The sequence below is a fragment of the Pseudorasbora parva genome, chromosome 21 (assembly GCF_024679245.1).
Source record: "Pseudorasbora parva isolate DD20220531a chromosome 21, ASM2467924v1, whole genome shotgun sequence".
NCBI lineage: Eukaryota > Metazoa > Chordata > Actinopteri > Cypriniformes > Gobionidae > Pseudorasbora > Pseudorasbora parva.
In genome coordinates this window covers 18,808,854-18,831,656 of record NC_090192.1, presented here as the reverse complement: position 1 = coordinate 18,831,656, position 22,803 = coordinate 18,808,854, and the positions used below count along the sequence as shown (strand labels likewise).

At 40.3% G+C, this 22,803-nt stretch overlaps 1 protein-coding gene across 2 annotated transcripts in view; it reads right to left on the bottom strand.

Moving 5' to 3' along the window:
• Positions 1–15,993: 15,993 nt before the first annotated feature.
• Positions 15,994–22,803, bottom strand: part of rnls (renalase, FAD-dependent amine oxidase) — a 104,604-nt gene continuing 97,794 nt past the window's right edge. For both annotated transcript variants that reach the window (XM_067429888.1, XM_067429889.1), the window contains exon 7: positions 15,994–16,465. In XM_067429888.1, the coding sequence (XP_067285989.1) occupies positions 16,313–16,465 (153 nt within the window). In that variant the 3' untranslated portion in view covers positions 15,994–16,312. The remainder of the gene's footprint in view (positions 16,466–22,803) is intronic.

Genomic DNA, 22,803 nt, shown 5'->3' with positions numbered 1-22,803 from the left:
GTGCACAGAGACATATCTTCTCACAGCACACGTGGGTTCTCATTCGCGTCTTCTGGCTCTACACGCGGGTGATGATGACGCTGGAATGACTGGTCATAGTCGGACATACGGCAGTACTCGCATGCATTGAACAAAGTTTCAGTTTTGCCCACATTTTTCTATTATCACTGTTGTTGTAGTTTATCACTGAGAAGCCAGCACGTGTAGCCATCGACAGAAACATACATAAAGCATTATTTTCAAGTTACAACCCATGTTAAAGATGCATCATCAGATGTGAGATGAACCACGGTGCAAGTGCGTGCCGGCACCTTTTACACGGCACCCCTGCTCACGTCAGACAGCACCCCGGTTGAGAAATGCTGGTACACTGTAAAAAAAAAATTGTTGGTTTTTGTTGGATCAACTTAAAAAGTAAGTAACCTGGTTGCCTTAAAATTTTGAGTTTATTGATGATAGTTGATACAATGAAGGAAATTTGTTTAATAAATAGAAACTCAAAATATTGCATCTGAACCACATAAAAAAAAAGATAAATCATGAAAATTGCACTATTTGGCATGTTTCACTGTGTCATTAGAAATAAAACACACACAATTACCCAATATGCTTACAAAATCTTTTAATAATATTTTAATAAAGGTTGTCGAATCTCAAAAAATGTTCATTGTATTAACTCAAAAATGTAATTTCAATGAACTCAAATTTTTTTGAAAATTTTAAGGCAACCAGATAGCTTTTTTTCTAAATAATTTTTTACAGTGTATAGACCCAGCTCCCAACCCAACTTTGAGAATAGATTAACGGCTTTATTTTTTTGTCGCCCGATAAGAGTCTCACGTTAACGCAGCACGTTAATGCCGATAACGGCCCACCAGCAATATATATATACTTTATATAGGCTTCCAATTGTACTGATTGAGTAGATCATTTGAACATGCTCCTCCCAAACTTTGCTAATAAAACATCATTTAAAATAACAAGTCCATACTGACACAGAGATAAAAGTAAAAGATTGCTCTTGGGATATTAAGTATCAGTATCACAATCGTTAAAATGAAGATCCTGATAAATCTAAAAATTTACAGAATATCATTCATAACTGTGCTATGCGTGAACATAAATGTATTTGTCATTCTAAAAAAGAACCATCAGGTACATTCTGTGTGAATGTAGCCCCTGAATGTTCATAGACTTCGTCCCACTCAAGTCAAAGCCAAGGGCAGGGAAGGGAAGGGGTTTACAAACGCAGAGCACATATTCCCCAGACTGCAGTGGAGCCACACAGTGGGAAGTGGATGAAAGTAAACACGGCATGTGGAGGGAAAAAATATGCTGAAATCGCTTTCTCTAAAAAAAATGATGTCTGACGAAATTTGGGTGACCTCCTGGCCTTTCCCACAGCCATAAAAGCCCCAGAGTCTGCAGGCCACAGTCTGCCACTGCAGCGGGTAAACCATGATACAGTCCCTCTCTCTGTCTCTCTCCCTCTCATGCTGTTGCATTCTTTCCTTCTCAATCCCCCACTCTCCTTACATGTCCTAATTACTTTACTTTCATGATGATAATGTGTCTTTCTTAACAGCATGGGGTTCAGAACAAATCCCTAACCATAATGTTTGAGGAGTATCTAAACTGTGCTGATTTGCAAGCTCCGTACTGGATTATGGCAAACATTACTGTAACTGTGAGATACTTTATCCTAATATTGCCATCCAGTTCACCTATTTTGAATGCTTTCTGCTCTGTTTAACACAGTTCACCAGGTTTAAATGTAGATTTTTAGATATTAGAAATGTGTGCAGAAACAGGGACTCCCTTTTGCTGGCTAATAACCCAAAAAGCAGTAGCTACCGTAGAGGTGCACTGTGAAATCCCATTCAATGTCCAAACACACACACACACACATACACACACATACACACACACACACACGCACGCACGCACGCACGCACGCACGCACGCACGCACGCACGCACACACACACACACACACACACACACACACACACACACACACACACACACATGTCGTGTTTCCATGTTTTATGGGGACTTTCCATAGGCGTAATGCGTTTCATACTGTACAAACTGTACATCCTATCCCCCTTACACTGCCCCTGCCCCTAAACCTACCCATCACAGGAAACATTCTGCATTTTTACTTTCGCAAAAAAACTCCTTCTCTGTGATTTATAAGATGTTTTCCTCATGGGGACCTAAAAATGTCCCCACAAGGACAAGGATTTCGGATATTGCCATCTTTGTGGGGACATTTTGTCCCCATAACGTAGGGATTACCAGGCCACACACACACACACACACACACACACACACACACACACACACACACACACACACACACACACACACACACACACACACACACACACACACACACACACACACACACACACACACACACACACACACACACACACACACACGTAACCCACAGCAAAGAGTAAAATATAAATAGTATAAATAGAGACACCAAAAAAGAAAACAATGCAAACCTGAACTGGGTACTCTGATCAATGTTTAACAATTGCTGTGTTCGAAATCGCCCCCTATACACTCATTCACTACTCCCTCCTACATTACTAGACTAATGCAGTCCACAGTGAATTCAGCATGGTCACAGTGCATTATGTATTCTCTAGCTGCTGAGCGTACATTTCTACACTTAATTATTGTGGTGCATTGTGGAATGACTGAGTGCACTTGATAACGTCAACTATGATTTCGGACACAACTACAAATGGCTGTCCTGTCCCCTAAACACACAGAGAACGGAAGAGAACAGAACTAATTACACACTAATTATACTCAAACAATATCAATTTGACCCAGGAACTTTTTTCACCAGACCTGTTGCTGTCTACATTTCCACACTGTAAAGAAATTGTTGATTTTTGTTGGTTTAACTTAAAAAAGTAAGTAGCCTGGTTGCCTTAAAATTTTGAGTTTATTGATATTAAAAATTTGAGTTGATACAATGAAGGGAATTTGTTTAATAAATAGAAACTCAAAATAGTATTGTATCTGAACCACATTAAAAAAATGGACAAATCATGAAAATAGCACTCTTCGCATCAGAAATAACACACACACAATTACCCAATATGCTTACAAAATATTTTAATAATATTTTAAAAAAGGTTGTCAAATCTCAAAAATTTTTCATTGTATTAACTCAAAATTTTAATTTCAATGAACTCAAGGTGTGTGTGTTAAGGCAACCAGGTAACTTTTTTTCTAAATAATTTTTTACAGTGCATTGTGATACCCTGAAGATTTGGCAAATTAGTCCAGTAACGTAGGACTGAGCGACTTTCCAGTTACCCTGGATTTCATACTCACACATATAAGCTTAATAAAGCCTAAACCTCGTTGTTGGTCCATTGTCCTATTTTTTAAACTCTATTGTTGATTCGAAAAGCAAATAACTCACGTACACTGTAAAAATTTTTTTTTTGATTTTTGTTGGTTTAACTTAAAAAAGTAAGTAACCTGGTTGCCTTAAAATTTTGAGTTGATTGAAATTAAAAATTTGAGTTGATACAATGAAGGAAATTTGTTTAATAAATAGAAACTCAAAATATTTTTGTATCTGAACCACATAAAATATTTGATAAATCATGAAAATAGCACAATTTGGCAAAATAAAACACACACAATTACCCAATATGCTTACAAAATCTTTTAATAATATTTTAATAAAGGTTGTCAAATCTCAAAAAATGTTCATTGTATTAACTCAAAATTTAAATTTCAATGAACTCAAAATTTTCAAGCAACCAGGTAACTTTTTTTCTAAATAATTTTTTACAGTGTACCGCAACAGACTTATAAAAATGGTGGTTGAAATAAAATGCTACATTGTGCCAACCAATCAACATATTCAGCGACAAAGTCCCAGCCTGAACGTTCCTGAATTTTAAAAATGTACTACCTCGTGAGCAGGGACTTTCTGAGGGGATTTTTTTTTAGCCGGAACTTAATTAACACTCTAGTCCCTCTGGTTGAAACCCCGCTAAAATGCCTAGTTCCTGGGGAAAATTCCTGCAATAGAAACGTTTCTAATGAAATGTATAGGGTGCGTTCACAAAACACAGTTAAACAAAAAAAAAACAACAACCTGGAAAACATTTGTTTTCTTCTTTTGTCGAAATAAATCTATATCACTGTTGTCTCTGTGTAAAGTAAAAAAAAAAAAAACGTGAAAATCTATGAGAATGCACATGCGTATTACTTGTTTAGTTTATAGGCATGAGAGCTTGGTGCAAGTGCCGAGTAAAAATGTGTGCATGTGCGTAGTCTTTCTTTAAAATGTGACCGCCAACTACTGACCTGGCATGCATAATACTTTTCCGTTTTTAGTCAATTGCCGTGTAAACGCAGCTTAAAAGGTCATGATACATGGGCAACTTTTTGAGCAATGTTGCCGAGGTGAGGCACAGGGGGAAAGTGCCCAAGCCACATTGCTCTTCAACATTGCTCAAAAAGGTTCCCTGTGTATCATAACCTAAAGCATAATTAGAACAGAAACACATAACCAAAAGTAACTCTGAATGGGACAATGAGAAAGTCCATGACCGAAAATCCATGAGTTGTCCATTTGTTGACAAATCCAAAACATCCGTATCTGTGGCAACATTACTGTTGCAAAGGGAAAGAAAACAAAAGTTTGAGCAAAAGGCCATTTTTTATGTTATCCAACAGTGGCCTAAATATGCCTGTTTTGATTTGGTTAATAAAATCTAGTACATTTTACTCTTTGTGCTCATGTTGGTTTCATATGATTTTGAAAAACTTTTATGCCATTTTTAAGAATAGGCTTATTCTTTTTGACCATGTAATAATTTTCAAAAATATATATTTATATTCAATAAGTATTTTTTAAAATAAATATTTTAATGTTTTTTTTTAAACAAACTGAGAGATCCTGACAAAAATAAATAAAAGAATTGACCCACTTAATATTTCCTATTACTTCATCATCATCTGAAAGGAAAAGAGAGATGGAGAGAGAGCTCTGGACCTGTTATATCACACGTGAACAATCCTTTGCATTTATGATCCAACTTGTGCTGTTTAATTCTCCAAATTATAGTTTGAGATATCAATTTTGTGTAAAAAGAGTTTACACTGCCATCATGTTAATTACCAAAACTATTTTCCATTTCCTCAATGTATTCAAAGAATATGTACAATGTTCAGACTGAAGTTTCTATTCCCATCAAAGACTCAAACACAAACAAGTACATCAGAATTCTAGTGGAGTTAGGATGAGTTCAGACAGTGTCAAAAAACTTCATAAGACTGAACAGACGTGATTGAATTCTTCTCCATAGACTCTGTCTGACTGTTTAATATACTCAAGGCTGTCTGAAATGCAATATACATGCTCCATTCTATTGAAAGCAATATACCTTTGAACATCTAAATGAATAATACACCGCATATGAGACCAGGCTGAGAATATTGAATGTTTCTGTGGCATTGAGGAGAGGAAAATGATGGGAAATGTATGTGACCAGTCAAAACAAAGCAACAGACGTGTCCTTACATCTGATTGGCTGTGCCTCCCAGGCTCTCTCTCTCTCTCTCTCTCTCTCTCTCTCTCTCTCTCTCTCTCTCTCTCTCTCTCTCTCTCTCTCTCTCTCTCTCTCTCTCTCTCTCTCTCTCTCTCTCCCTTCCCCCACTCAGCCCCAAAATGAGAAGAAGTGCTCGTGCCAGCTCTCCCAGATTTCTGCCCTCTTTTCTGCAGTCTAAAGTCCAAAGCTGTAACAGATTTACGACTAGGGGAGGGCTTTTGTGTATAATACAGAGCACTGGTCTAATCTGAGCTGAAAAGGCTTTAGCCAAGCGTTAGATTGTCCTGCTCACGGCTCTGGCCAAATAACGCACTCTTCCTTCTACACACAGGCCCTTTATAAAGCTGATTAATGAGAGAAAGACTGTAAAATGTCTGAGAACATAGTGCTCAGACCGCACGCCAACTTCTTTTTATTTCAGGAAGTTGAAGTAGATGATGGGCTGGGTTATCCTTAAATTTATCTATATATATATATATATATATATATATATATATATATATATATATATATATATATATATATATATATATATATATATATATATATATATATATATATATATAGTCTATGAACGAAGTCTATGAACATTCAGGGGCTACATTCACACAGAATATACCTGATGGTTCTTTTTTAGAACAACAAATACATTTATGTTCATGCATTTATGTTATGTTATGTTATGTTATATGTATATATGTATATATACTCACAATTTTAAGGCAGCCATATATAATTACCATATTATAATATTATAACCATATTATATATGGTTGCCTTAAAATTGTGAGTTAATACAATGAATATTTTTGAGAATCGACAACCATTATTCAAATATTATTAAAAGATTTTGTATCCACATTGGGTAATTGTGTGTGATTTATTTGTGATGACGTAGTGAAACATGCCATATTTTGCTATTTTCATGATTTATCACTTTTTGGTATGTTTCAGACACAATACTATTTTGAGTGTCTATTTATTAAACCAATTTCCTTTATTGTATCAACTAATTTTTTTATTTTTTTTCAATAAACTCAAAATTGTAAGGCAACTAGGTTACTTACTTTTTTAAGTTAAAACAACAATATATTTTTTACAGTGTAATGACTTTTTTTAACAGTAACATTTCAAGTTTTTAAATCAGGACAGTTGAATTTCACTGGCGTGTCTTACCTAATTTTAAGTAGGGGGGTGGGGGGCAAAAATCAAAACTTTTATGAGTAAAACTGTCTGGCTGCAGTCAGTGAAAGAGGCATGTGGCGTTTCAAGCTTACAGACATTAAGTGGTGTGTGTGTGTGTGTGTGTGTGTGTGTGTGTGTGTGTGTGTGTGACGACTCCACTCCCCTGAGAGTAAGTGTGCAAACTTCCCCTAGAAGTTAAGGGTTAGGGTGTGCCACTGCCGCAGTACATGTACAACCAGTCTTCTCAGTACTCTTCTCCTCTCACAAGAAGTTAGGCAACTTAACATGCACTTAAAGGGATAGTTCACTTTAAAATAAAAATCATTTACTCACCCTCAAGTTGTTTCAAACGTGTATGAATTTCTTTCTTCAGCTGAACACAAGGGAAGATATTTTGTAGAATGTCAGTAACCAAACAGTTAACTGGAGCCATTGACTTACAATTTTTGTTTCCTACTATGTATGTCAATGGCTTCAGTTAACTGTTTGGTTACTGACATTCTTCAAAAAATCTTCGCTTGTGTTCAGCTGAAAAAATAAATTCATACAGGTTAGAAACAACTTGAGGGTGAGTAAAGGATGACAGAATTTTCATTTTAAAGTGAACTATCCCTTTAACCTGTCACTGAGTTCATACTAGACGGATAGTTTTCGTAGTTCTTACATAACGTCTAATTTTTATGCACAGATACTCATTAAGCGCATTCCATGCATGTACCCTTTAACACAGCCTCCGGCACAATTATTTTAACTGCAAAACCCATTTCAAGGTTTCATGCAAACCACTGATTCAGCATCTTCCCAAAGGTAGCACTGTGCGCTCTTGATCTGCTCATCTTTGCAGAGGTTCCTGTACAGCTTGGGCTGTACGTCAGCACTGAACAGAGGGCTTTGAGCCATCACTTCCTGTGGGGCAGTGGTCAGTGTCCGTCCATCCCCGACATGCTGGAGCACAGAGCCCATCTGTTGTACGTGCTGATCTGAAAATGCTTTTCTATGACAACACAACCAGACCTTTGAAGCTACAATAAAATGTTCACCATTTCAGCTACTCATATATGCATTTTGGGATCTGGTGCCAAGATGCACAGGATTTGGGGGTGATGCAAAGAAGCACTCCCATAGGAAAAACAGTAACCCAGAGGAAAACGGTATGCTCTTTTTTTTTTTATAACGGAGTACTCGGATATGATTAAATTACACTCAGATGTTTCTCTTAAAATGAAGGGTCCTGAATTAAAACTCAGCAAGTACTAAATGAGAGCGAAAACTGGGTTTGGCATGTAAATCAAATATACTTCAACATAATATTTAATATTTTAAGAGTATTATATAAAGAGTATTTTTTTCCCTCCAGAGCTTCATGTGACAAAATACAGGTCCTTCTCAAAAAAAAAATTGCATATTGTGATAAAGTTCATTTATTATTTTTTATTAGTTCATTCAAAGTTTATTTTCCATAGTGTAATGATACAAATTAAACTTTCATATAATTTAGATTCATTGGACACCAACTGAAATATTTCAGGTCTTTTATTGTTTTAATACTGATGATTTTGGCATACAGCTCATTAAAACCCCAAATTCCTCAAAAAATTTGCATATTTCATCCGACCAATAAAAGTGTTTTTAATTAAAACAAAGTCAACCTTCAAATAATTATGTTCAGTTATGCACTCAATACTTGGTCGGGAATCCTTTTGCAGAAATGACTGCTTCAATGCGGCGCGGCGTGATCATGAAGTGCTCCAAAATCTCCTGATAGCTAGCTGCATTGACCCTGCCCTCGATAAAACCCAGTGGACCAACACCAGCAGCTGACATGGCACCCCAGACCATCACTGACTGTGGGTACTTGACACTGAACTTCAGGCATTTTGGCATTTCCTTCTCCGCAGTCTTCCTCCAGACTCTGTCACCTGATTTCCAAATGACATGCAAAATTTGCTTTCATCCGAAAAATCCTCTGTAGCCTAAAAGTGGCTTGACCTGGGGAATGCGGCACCTGTAGCCCATTTCCTGCACACGCCTGTGCACGGTGGCTCTGGATGTTTCTACTCCAGACTCAGTCCACTGCTTCCGCAGGTCCCCCAAGGTCTGGAATCGGTCCTTCTCCACAATCTTCCCCAGGGTCCGGTCACCTCTTCTCATTGTGCAGCGTTTTTTGCCACACTTTTTCCTTCCCACAAACTTCCTACTGAGGTGCCTTGATACAGCACTCTGGGAACAGCCTATTTGTTCAGAAATTTCTTTCTGTGTCTTACCCTCTCGCTTGAGGGTGTCAATGATGGCCTTCTGGACAGCAGTCAGGTCGGCAGTCTCACCCATGATTGCGGTTTTGAGTAATGAACCAGGCTGGGAGTTTTTAAAAGCCTCAGGAATCTTTTGCAGGTGTTTAGAGTTAATTAGTTGATTCAGATGATTAGGTTAATAGCTCGTTTAGAGAACCTTTTCATGATATGCTAATTTTTTTAGATTTTTTTGAAGTTTTCATGAGCTGTATGCCAAAATCATCAGTATTAAAACAATAAAAGACCTGAAATATTTAAATTGGTGTGCAATGAATCTAAAATATATGAAAGTTAATTTTTTAGCATTACATTATGGAAAATAGTGAACTTTATCACAATATGCTAATTTTTTGAGAAGGACCTGTATATGCAGGATTTTCCTTAGAAACCATGAGGAACAACAAAAAGCTAAAGTAAAATTTTAAACACTGATTAGCAAAAATAAAAATGCTAACAATAAAAACGATAATTGTAAGAGCATAAAGCAATAAAATGAATGTGAATTGCACTGCTTAAATAATTGAGATATTAAAGAGATCTAATTTGTGATTTTTACATCCTATGGGGATGCACATTTCCCTGACAAGGCCTACTTTGTGGTGTGGCACCATTTCACAAGCTGCAGATGGCGCGGATCCTGCTAGTGTTGCGCAAAGCATAAGGGTTGTTAATGACTCTCTGCACTCCCAAAACAATTCCTGAGAAGAGCCCAGGCAGGAGGCTTGCACTAGTTGGATGGGTTGTACTCAAGTCACCTTGATGTCTAGCTTTCTGCCTGTCTGTGGGCAGGACAGAGGACAGAAATGACAGTTTAATGTGCAGCTGCTGATACCAGATTAACAGCTGGCATACTGCTATCAGTCCTGAGAAGTTAAGAAAGAAACCTGTTTTTTTTTAAACGAGTTGCCTTTGCTTTCGATGAGTTTAATGTTACATAATAATCGCTAAATCTCTATTTATTGTCATGTGACTTATCTTAAGGTGTCATTTGTGTCACAACTGTCACAGCCTCATGGGAATACACACTTTAGAATCTTGTCGAAAGTTGTAGGTCATCCGGTTACTTCTCTCCTACTCTTATACATCAGGACTAAAGGCACACCTTTAAAGGGATACTTTTTTACACCGCTTTTTCGTATTAAACTTTGTTATTCCCTTAAAGGTGCAGTGATGTAGTATTTTTGCAGTAAAATATCCAAAAACCACTAGGCCAGTGTTATATATTTTGTTCAGTTGATTACTTACAATATCCCAAATATTTCCAACTATTTGTAAATTGTGAGAAAATTGCTATTTTAACTAAGGACCCAGGAAGTGTCAGCATAGCGTCTGAAGAAGTCGCCTGTCAATTGTGTCATATCTGCGTTACCCTCAGTTTTATTTGGCAGAAGCGCTTTTCTCTTAGCAGTGTGAACATGTCACAGCAGCGCCGGGCGAACACACAGAGTAACGTCATAACATCATTTTAAACACTTAAATGTACCTAATATGATAAACAGAGCTGCATTACCTCATAATCATAGAAACGCGGAAATAGTGCAGGCCCGGCGACTGTGTCCTGTCCTGTCATAATAAAAGTCCCGGTGTTCGCGAGCTGTGTGTTTGTTTAACAATCGCTCCAGCGGCCGTGCTCAGCTCCACAACACACGGTCTTGCTCTGCTTTACACTACAGTAACATTAATAACCGCATCCATGAACGTGATTTCTGCCCGAGTCCTATTTTCCACCGGCTGTGAGGTGAATACCACATGTCCCTTGATGCTGCGCTCACACTTGGTATCATCAAAATACGCCTTTGTTTGAAATAGGCGCCCTCCAGTGGATGGAAAGTTGCATAGTGCACCTTTAACTAAGATGAGTTGACACATACCTCTCGTCTCAATGCTTGCACTTAATCGCTCTGACGCGCGGTGACATTCTAATAGCATTTAGATTAGCCCACTAAGCCCAGTTCATTCACTATGGTACCAAACAGAGATCAAGTTAGAAGCACCCAAACACCTCCATGTTTTCCCTATTTAAATACAGTTACATGAATAGTTGAACAATCAAGTATGGTGACATAAAATAAAATGAGGCATTTTCTAAGCGGATTACAAAGGAGAACTATAATGTTTGGCGGAATAGCACTTTTGAGAGGACTTCGACTCACATTAAAAAGTCCCGGCTGAAAAATCCTCCCTTACATCTCCCCTTCCCCCTATTGACAGAAATGAGAGAGGGAGGGGGAGATGTGAGGGAGGATGTTTCAGGCGTGAATTTACTGCGCCAAGTTGAAGTACTCTCAGAAGTGCTATTTCACATAAGGAAGTAGGAATACTTGGATGTAGGGTCTGTTTGCAAGATAAAAAAATAAAACTATAAATAAAAATTCCTCTGATAGTTATACACATGCCAAAATTGCTTCAATGTAACATTGAAAAGGTGCTGTTTTATTAGGTTTTACGTAGTACTAATGCCACGTTTTGTTAGGTCTGTGGGTTTAGTGTATATGGTAGGCTACATAACAACAACCAACTTAACAAAAAATTGGAAGATACACATGGGTTAGTTCACCCAAAAATGAAAAGAATCTAATCTCATTAATTACTTGCCCTAATGTCGTTCGACACCCGTAAGATGTCCGGTTATCTTCAGAACACAAATGAAAATATTTTTGTTGAAATCCATTCCGATCCATGATTCGGATTGCCAATGTCACGTGATTTCAGCAGTCTGGCAGTTTGACACGCGATCCGAATCATGAATCAATACACTGATTCATAACCATTCAAAACATTGTTTGAATTCGGCCCATCACTATATAAGCATTTATTTAGTTTTTTTGGCAACAAAAACGATTCTCGTCACTTCATAAAATTATTGTAGACCCACTGTAGTGAGATGGGCTTTGTAACAACGTCTTTAGTGCCTTTTATGGGTCTTGAGAGAGGAAATGACATTGGTGTCAATGAAGGCCTGTCTGAGCCATCCGATTTCAACAAAAATCTCTTCATATGTGTTCTTAATTGTGTAATTAATGAGAGAATTTTCATTTTAAGGTGAACTAACCCTTTAAATCACTGTTATTGCCACTCATTTAGAAAGTGTTACACATTCTTGTGTAGCTTTTACGCTGTGGTTGCTTTTACGCTGTGTAGTACAACTTTTAAAATCTGAACGGATTTCAGGCATCATACTGTACTTGCTGAAATTGCAAATGGGTACACAGAGAAAAACAGAACATCATACACTAAATGACTGAACTTGCCATCCCAATTACTGTTGCTCAGCGATATTGAGTCATTCCAGTGTGAATCATTGTTTGGAAGTTTCACATATGGGCGAAGAAGTTCCCCTCGCAGATTCACCTTATTTTCAAGTTGCTCACTTGAATTCATCACCCTGACCAACAGAAAGCTGCTTGGTTTGAAAGTGAGTCCTGTGTTAGCTGTGCTTCATAAAGTGTTACTCTATTGAGACAATGGACCTTTTTTGGCCTGTGAAATTGCGCAAATGTGATCGCACATTCCTTATTCTGGATCACACAATACCAGACTTTCAAGTCATTCAGAAGACAACAAACTCACTCTGGAATAAATGCCCTGTTACCAAATGAAAACAATATGCGTTCTATAATTGGCTCAAAGTACCAAACGTGTTTGATATCCTCTGACTGGATGGAGTCATAAGTCTGAAGCTAAAAAACGTGAGCCTTTGCCCATCATACACTATGTGATTTTCTGTGAAAACCATCAACTCCAACTCACAACCTCTGACCATTTTGACTCTTCCAGACTGTAAATTGGTGGTGGGGGGGATCTGTGTAAAAATCATCTAGTGTACTCCAGCCTTTAGCTAAGAGTAGTTAGCTGCTATGTGAGTGAGGCCATTCCTCTCAGATCAATAGAGAGCTTTTGGGTATATTGACTACCTAGAAAGCCATGCTGTTGGGTCTGTGAGGAGAAGTGGGAGAGCAAGAAGAAGGGGCCGATGACGTCAGCGCCCATTACCCGTGGCACCACCCCTCTAATTAAACAAGCCTGAGCTCCCCAGAGATGTGAAAGAGGGAGAGGAGTCTAAACATCCCAATCTCCTGTCTGCCACACACACACACACACGATCCTCATATCCCTAAACCCAGGCACTATCTCCTTTCATTTCCTCCCAGAAAACATCTTTCCCTCTAACCAAATATGAAGGGGGAAAAAAATCTTATTAGTGATGCCCTTGAATCCAGCTACAAAAGTCTTCCCATTCTCAATGTGAGTGATGGCCTAAGCACTTCTGATATGATGCCAGCGCTTTTCAGCCGGCTCTAGGGGGGTCTACCTAAAGAGGACACACATGACTGCCATTCATCTGCCTCGATGTGGGGGATGGGATTGTGTATGATGCCGAGAAGGTTTGTATGTGTGTGTCTATGTCAATTGGGTAGGGATTAGCCTACCGCTGTCTTGTCAAGCTCTGGTGCCATCTGCCAGTGACTTTGCAAAAATGCAAATCAGATACCCAGAATGCACAGCAGCCACGCTCCATCGGGATAGCCTATAAAAATAGGTCAGTGGAGCTATGATCCTTGTGTCTGCTGCAACACGTTCTATGGCTTTGCGGCATGTGCTCTTAGAAAAGGGGGGAATGAACAGTCAGGGGGAAGAGAAAACGTCTGGAAGGACCGTCATGAGCAATGCGAATTGTCACCAGGGATGAGGAGAGAGGATAAAAGAAAACGAGAGCAAGAAGATTTCAGACAGGGATGAAAGTAAGAAGCGAAAGGAGTCAGGGGAACATTTGAAATGAGTCTTGGCAGCCAAACAAAGGCTTTGCCTGACTGTGTCATCTACCAGGCACAGGAGCAGCCGGTGAGAGTGGCACAACATTCGCCCGGCTCACGGTCACCCCTGACGCCTGTCCGTCAGTCTGTTAGGACGAACAACCTCAACCCAAATTAAATCACTAACAATGTCAACCCTGCAATGGAGTGTTCTACCATAGCCCATTCTTTTTATCGACTGCTAAAAAAAGATCAAAGAGCCCTAGACGGTAATGTGCGTATTAATGAAAGCGAGGTGGCTGATGCAACATTGTGGCAAGGCTTTTGCAACCCAGGCAGCTGAGCTCTATTCCTTGCAGGATGACTTGTATGAATAATGTATCCATTAGAGTAAAGCCTCGCTCTTTCTCTCTCCCGTTCTCTGTTACTTTCTAGCAGATCAGACCTGCACAGCTAGAGAAAGAGGAACACATACAAAAGGCTGTTATTCATATATAATAAAGTGGAAAGGATTAGCTTTTTTCTGTATAACCTTTTCCTTTTAGTTCCTTTAAAATCAGAACATGCTGGTGATGACTTGATGACTTGCCTTTCCAACATGTTGCTTCTAGCTTCGTTCCTGAAAGTAACAAGCACATGAAGTTCTTATTGAAGCCCAGATTTGCTATTTGTTTAACATGGCAGGCATGGATGATTAGTTTATATTGGAAAATCACACTGGCACATGGTCAAACTCAAAGCATGGTCAAAGCAATGCACAAATAAAAGATATTCAGATAATATACCAATATATACAGTGGGGTCTACAGTGGGAGACTAGATTCAAATCCGGGACTTAAAACCAAATTTAAACACATGGAAATAAACAGAAAGTTTAAGGATATTGAAACATTTTAAACACAGTTTATTACAGATATATAATATTCTGCACTAAGTCAATAATCAAATAAGTCCATTCCTTCCATTGAAGCTCAAGATGCTCTTTGGATCATTCTTAAATCATGCTGGAGAACGTGATCATCAGGTTTGACAAACTTGCAAAGACTCGAGTGCTGCTGTTATTTAAGCAAAAGCGATTGAAATGAATCAGGTTAAAAACTATCAATCATCAACTGTCCAAAAAAGATAGAAAACACCCCCTCACAAGTCATTGGATGCTCCATAAGTGCAAAATGTACGCAAGTCTAACCCATCCATCTTAAGATGATTTGTTGACTCTGTATTGATGATAATGTGGTGTATCTCATGAGAGGAGTAATATAATCCTGGTAAGGGCACAGAGGCTAATATTAGTAGTGAGAACAGGAGGTGGGGGAGTAACTGATAAAGAAAGAAAGAATGAGGTAGGCCCAGCTGTGCAGTGGGCCCCGGGCCCACCCGGCCGTAATTATGGCTGGATTATGACTGACTCTCTCTCCAGACTGGCTGCCAAACATTTTGTCCCAGATTATGGCCCAGATGCAGCAGCACTAAGCTGCACAAGTCGGTCAATGGCTGCTCTCGCTCCTCTAAGCAGAATTACTGTACACAGAACAGTAGGGGGTGGCAGCCGAGCTGGGCCAACTTTCCCCCCACTCCTGCGCTCAAAAACCAAATGCAAGATGGGTCTGATTTGCACAAATTATCTCTGAGGTGTTCTGGGCTATGAGATCAAAAACCCAGAGCAAACAATTTAACCAAGAGTGCTTGATGCATAACATTTCTTTTAAAACATCAAAATTGTAGGTTGATTTTCCATTAATGTATGGAAACCCCCTTGCACCTCAGAATAAAATAGCAAAAATATAATTGAGAATTTATATTTTACAACTGCAATAACTGATTTTATATTTCCTAATTCCGAATTAATTTCTCACAGTGGCACCTTATCTTACAAAATGACTTTACATCTCATATTAAACTACTTTTCACATTTTAACTTATTTCTTTACAATTATTACTTTATTTCTCACCTAAAATAATTATCTGTCATCATTTTCTCACCTATAAATTGTTCCAAACCAGTATGAATTGACAGAATTTTCATTGTAGGTAGAACTATCCTTTTAATCTTACATTAACTTTTAAAAGATATACATATATAATAATTACCATAATAAAATAATACAAATATTTTAAAAGGAGCATAGTGTCACAGTGCAGAAGGTCCCACGACACATTCAAGCATGTTTTAAATATTTTATTAATCTGAGTCTAATCATAGACATCGTTCATGTTCAAAGACATCGTGTCAAAGCCAGGATGAAGCATCAGCCTCCATCACAACTGAACCTGCACAGTGCTCTGTTGTCCTCTAATCCTCAGCATCCGGCACAGACGGTATAATTGGTTTTTGTAACAAAATGCATGTCTGCAGACACAGGCGAGACAGATCAACTGTGCTTTGTGCAGTACATCCATGCAGGGAGGGGCTTAAATATAAATCAATGTGCCATCCTCCATAACAAAAACCAAAAATAAAGGCGTACTTTCCCACTCCCCTTTTAGAGAGAAGACTTCAGAACCTCAAAGACCTTCAGGGCAGACTCGATGCAGCCGTCGAAATTGGAGTGTGTGAAGCCGTCCCCCCCACACACCAGCAGAGGCTGGGAGAGCAGTGTCATCTGCCCTGGGCAATCAGCCACCGATCTGGTCACCTAATTAGAGAACAACAAAATTGAGTGGATGTCCAATAACTGATGCAACCTCATTTTTACCCTGATATTGAGCCGAGCCGTTAACCTTTAGTGTCCTAAAAAATGTGCATAAGGCCGAAACGTTCCATCTTTGTGTGTGTGTGTGTGTGTGTATGCAAATTAATGCACACTGAAAGTATTGTGCTCATAACACTATGTGGAACATTTCTGTGGGTGATGCATAGTATAACACTGGATATGGTTTATTGGTGGTTATTGATACTCAAGAAGGCAAAGAACCAAGCAGCTTCTTATATAAAGCAGATTTATGTACATATACATACATACTATATTCCTTAAGATTCCTTCTAATTACATTTTTTTTTCTTTATCTTTCATATTGTTTTTAAAATGCTAAATTAAGCATCTTGCAGAAAATGCTTTGAAACCAATGATTACTGAAAGTATGTACAACCATTTCTTGAAAACTTAATTCAATCAGCACAGTGTTTACAGGAAGGCTTCTCTCTCTTTTCTGTTTCCTCATCAACAGAAATATCACAATATCTGGTTGGTGACTATGAGGATGTCACTTTGTTATGTTTTGAATAACCTCAACTGATCAACGGTCGGATTGCAAGCATGGTGGCTGTCTGTGTGCAGGATATTTTTTAAAATACTTCTGAATGCTAACAGGCCGGCTTGACAAATGAATGTGGCCCATGGAAAATGTAAAACGAATTATAATATAAAAAATAAAAGTGTAGTGCTCATTTATTGGTGGCTTCTTCAATATCAGGAAAACCACACTGTGGTTTATGGTGTTCAGCCTTCAAAGATAGTGTTTTTATTGTGGATATACTTTTTTTGTTGTTGCCTGAAATGCAAATAGAGTTTAACTTTTTTATCTATAAGACACAACGGAGAGGATGGTAGACATAATATCCAACAATATTTAATGCAGTAAAGGCACCCCCCCTTAGGTTTTTTGAGCCAAATTATATTTTTACATTTGATAATTACTTTCCACAATTATTGTACAGCACAAAAATTAACCTTGTCCCAAAATCATGACTTTTTGTTGGATTTCGCTGTTAAAGTCCAAATACTGTATGTAATTTAGTCCTTGTATGTTTTACATGTGGGTGGTTTTCCAAATATTAATTTGTCAACATAACTAATTTCAGAAACTAATTAGATATGCATTACATATCCATTTAAACGTCAGCTTATTGTGAAAATAACTTTTGCTGATCGTCCAAACACAGCATTAAGGAATCTGTGACACAGTTGCTGCACTTTTCTTTTAAAAAAATGCAGACAATGCAGGCCCTGTTGAGTTCAGTTGTAATTATAAAATGTTAATCTAAAATTATTTGAACAACCCTATATATATATATATATATATATATATATATATATATATATATATATGTGTGTGTGTGTATGTGTGCATGCTCATTTTTCTTTGAAGTAATGAGTACACTGTAAACCCCAATGTTGTCTTTACTTAAACAAATCAAGTAAACTTGACTAAATATTACTAGTTTAGTCTAAAAACTCAGACATATAAGTTAGTATAACTTATTAACCAACAAAATACATAAACTTAAGATTTCAAGTTGTATGAACTCAAAAACATAAGTAATTAAAATAGCTCACTCTGGTGTTGCTTTGATGTGATTGGCCATGCCAGGAGTTCTGTCTAGCAACAAGATAATTAATTCACTGATTGGAGGAAATTTCCAAAAGGCAGTCCTTTTCGCCTCATCTGTTACTTGTTGTTGATTCAAATTAAGATAGAGACTTTTTCATTGTGTGCAATCTTAAATTCGGTAAGTAAAAATTTGTACGTTACTAAACCTAACAATAATACGTGAACTAACTTATAACCAAATTGACTTCATTTCTGTTTTAATGAAAATAATAGTTTTGTTGGATGTCACCATGATGGAGATAAGTGTTTGCTTTAGTTGGGCTCTTGACCCTTAATGTAATATTCGTGTTTCTCTGGCTGCTTTGTGTTTGTGAGACACATATGTTAAGTAGCAATAAGCCAAGAGAAATATCATCAAGCGATGTTGTTTATTCATTGATGATGATAATAACATCATCATATATAGGCAGAATTCCTTATCTTGTGCAGAGTCCAATGCTTTGGATGTCAAAGCAGTTATTAATAGTTTTGAAATATTAATAATACTAGATTCTTCACTATTGTGCTAATATATATATATATTTTTTTTATGTGCACAACATGTTTAAATCTATGGCATTAGTTAGACATACACACACATCACTAATCTGCGTATGAATCTCTACAATGGTGACAAAAAACTTTTTACAATAGTGAGAAAAATCTGATAAACAGATTAACTCTGAACATAAAACAAGCTACAAAAACATCAGAACAAAACAGCAAAAGTATAACAGCAAATAGTAAGAATTCAAAGAAAATTTGTCACAATTCAGACGCATAATTTATTCATGCCCCAATGCATGTTGTGACCAACGGGGAAGTTTTGATTGGTTGTACCCAGCATGCTGTACTGAACTGGTGTACCCAGTTTGGTGAACTTAACAATTTAAGTACAGTGAATGTGAGCACCAATTTATGTAAACTTAAATATACAAGTTTTAGGAGACTCCATTACTCAATTGAATTGAGGGAATCACTTTCCTCAAATCATTTGAGTATTCTCAACTTATTAGGGTTTACAGTGTAGCTAGTGAGGTACAGAAATTCTGAACTGATCAAGAAAAAAAAAAGAAAAAGAAAAACTACTGTGCATCGGTAACAGCAGTCGGCATATACACGAAATTGGATTGTATGGATTTAGGCTTAAAGGGCTAATTTAAAAATCAAAATTAGCTCATGATTTACTCACCCTTGATCCACTCTAGGTATATATGACATTCTTCTTTCAGATGAATACAATCCGAGTAATATTAAAAATCTCCTACCAAGCATTATAATGGCAGCCCAAAATTTGAAGCCCAAAAAAGTGCATCCATCAATCCAGAGCAAAACAAAACAAGAATATTCTCACCAGAGCCCCCTTTGTCATACGCTGGAACGCCAGTGTCTCGTGAACGTGTGAACGACAGTTAGCGGAAGTTAGAGATTACAGTTTGTAAAGTTTGAATATTTTTCTTACAAACATGCATTGCTTCCCCCCTTCCCCAACTGCTATTAAACACTTGTATGAGCCAGGACATTTTTAAAGGTGTCATGGCTTTTTTTATACTGTTGTGATCAACTAATGACGTTAGTGTGGTTTTTACATTCAAAAACATCATAATTAATAAGTAACAGGCTATTTTCTATACTGGTTCCCTTTCAGTCGGTCACTACGACGTACGTCGTACCAATTAATTGGGATCACTTCTGGGAACCCCTATCAGCTTCGAGATATAGAAAATGGGCCAATGAACATTGGCGTGCGTGCTTTGCAAATCGCACCCGGCCCCGCTGCGCGGGTATAAAGCGGAAGCGGTCGCCACGCACTGTTGTCATTCACTTCGGAGCCGAACAGAGTTGATGAAGCATCTGACTGCCTTCTATCTAGCGAGAGAGAGAGAGAAAGCGTGTGTCGGGGGGAAATTGCTCGTGTTGGCCAGACGGCACAAAACAGCGCGACCGCGAGCTCACTGCTGCTGAGAGAGCTGCTGTTTTCACAGCAAACTGAGAAACTGAACAAATTGCGCTACACACACACCACACACAGTTGGTTCGGTGGGCGTGTTCCTTTTCTGGTGAGAGCAGAAACAGGCTGCACACAAAATTCTGGCGCGGTCGATCCCTGGGTGCTTCAGCACTAAACAAGCAAATTTTCCTCACAAAAAGAGCTACACTGGTGACGTGCTGTCCTTTTCATGATGTCCTTTTCAGCTCCTCCGGGAGTTCCGGGCGGCGACAGACCTCGCCCTACGGGCGACGAAAACCGCCGCCCGTACCATTGGGCGATGTCCACCTTGGTGGTCCAGAAGCTGCATCTCTGGCTCAACCTGGCCGATTTGAGGGAGACCGATAAGACCCGGTTTCTGGACTCCCCTATTTCGTCGGCTGGGTTGTTCGGCGACGCGGTTGAGAGCTTTGCCCAGCAGTTCTCGGCCACCCATGGCAGACAGAGGCTATCCGGCACCTCCGCCTGCCCTTGCCAAGGGGGCCCGCCGCCGCCCCCACTCCCGCCGTAGCCCAGCAGCAACCTCCAACCGGGCATAGGCGTGGAGCCGGCTGCGGGAAGGACGCCCAGCCCGCTCAGGCCGCTGCCAAGCCCAGTGGCAAGCATCGTCGTAAGAGACCCTGAGACGGGCCACCCAGAGATGGAGGATCCTGCTTGACAGGAAGTGGCAGCAGCACCACTTCCTCCCCCCGGAGGAGGGCCGGGGGGCTCCCCTGTGACAATTACATCTGTCCTGTCCCAAAACTTCACAAAAGGAGCAGTTTCCAAAATCTCTGGGTGCCAAGAGAGCGTACTTGGCAGTGTTCGTGCCTTGTCACACTCAGGCGCCTCTCCAAACACCAGCCTTATCGGAAGCAGGTAAGTGTTGCCACGCGCATGCAGACCCCACCACGGGCTGCCTCCGCGCTGTCTGGGTGGGGTCCCTGCATGCTACTGCGCTGCCCCTCTGCGGGTACGACTGTAGTGCCCTTAGTCACCGAACCGGTCCCTTCACAGGCTACCGTTCAGAATGTTAAAGCAGAAATGCATCCTCAGGTGCATCCGTCCCCAAGATTGATCTGCAGCGATCGACCTGAAGGACGCGGTCCTGTGGATGGGGAGTTGTTAGAAGTTCGTCTTACCCTGAGCCGCATCAGCACACCGCTCCAGAGCAAGCACGTTCTGGTCCGTACGGACCAGCACTGCGGTTGTAGCGTACATCAACAAACAGGGTGGTCTATGCTCCAGTTGCATGTCACAACTTGCCCGCCACCTCCTGTTATGGATGCAGAAGTTTCTGAGGTCACTTCATGCCACTCACATTCCGGGCCGGCTCAATCGTGCGGCCGACGACCCCTCACAGCAGCCAGTGCTTCCAGGAGAGAGGAGACTCCATCCCCAGGTGGTCCAGCTGATTCGGGATCGCTTTGGGGCCGCACAGGTAGACCTGTTTGCCGCCCCGGACACGGCCCATTGCCAGTTGTTTTATTCCCTGACCGAGGGGACCCTCAGCACGGATGCACTGGCACACAGCTGGCCCCGGGGCCTACGCAAATATGCGTTTCCCCCAGTGAGCCTTCTTGCATAGACACTGTGCAAGGTCAGGGAGGATGAGGAGCAGGGCCTGTTGGTGGCGCCATACTGGCCCAACAGGACATGGTTCTCGGAACTAGTGCTCCTTGCGACAGCACCTCCTTGGCCCATTCCTCTGAGGAAGGACCTCCTGACTCAGGGACGGGGCACCCTCTGGCCCCCGCATCCAGACCTCTGGAAACTCCATGTCTGGTCCCTGGATGGGACGGGGAGGTTCTAGGTGGCCTGTCACGGACCGTGGTAGACACCATCACTTCCGCTAGAGCTCCCTCTACGAGGCAGCTCTATCCATTGAAGTGGAACCTGTTCGTCGACTGGTGCTCTTCTCATCGAGAAGACCCCCGAAGATGTTCAGTCGGGGCCGTGCTTTCCTTTCTACAGGACGGGTTGGAGAGAAGGCTGTCTCCCTCCACCCTCAAGGTGTATGTGGCCGCAATCGCTGCACATCACGGACTAGTAGAAGGTAAGTCTTTGGGGAAGCACGACCTGATCGTCAGGTTCCTGAGGGGCGAAAGGAGATTAAATCCGCCTCGCCCCCCCTCTATACCTTCTTGGGACCTGTCTCTGGTGCTCAGTGCACTTCAGAGACCTCCCTTTGAGCCTTTGCAGTCAGTGGAGTCAAAGATTCTGTCTCTAAAGACAGTACTCCTGATGGCATTGGCCTCTATCAAGAGGGTAGGGGACCTGCAGGCATTTTCGGTCAATTTGGGCCGGACTACTCTCACGTAATCCTGAGACCCCGGCCTGGATACGTGCCCAAGGTTCCCACCACTTCCTTCCGGGACCAGGTGGTGAGCCTGCAAGCGCTGCCTTCGGAGGAGGCAGACCCAGCCCTGGCTTTTCTCTGTCCTGTCCGAGCACTTCGGACTTATGTGGACAGAACGCAAAGCTTTAGGACCTCAGAGCAGCTCTTTGTCTGTTACGGAGGACAGCAGAAGGGAAAGGCTGTCTCCAAGCAGAGGATGGACCACTGGATAGTGGATGCCATTGTCTTGGTGTATGAGTCCCAAGACGTGCCCTGCCCGCTCGGGATTAGAGCTCACTCCACCAGGGGTGTAGCCTCTTCCTGGGCGCTGGCTTTTGGCACCTCGCTGACAGATA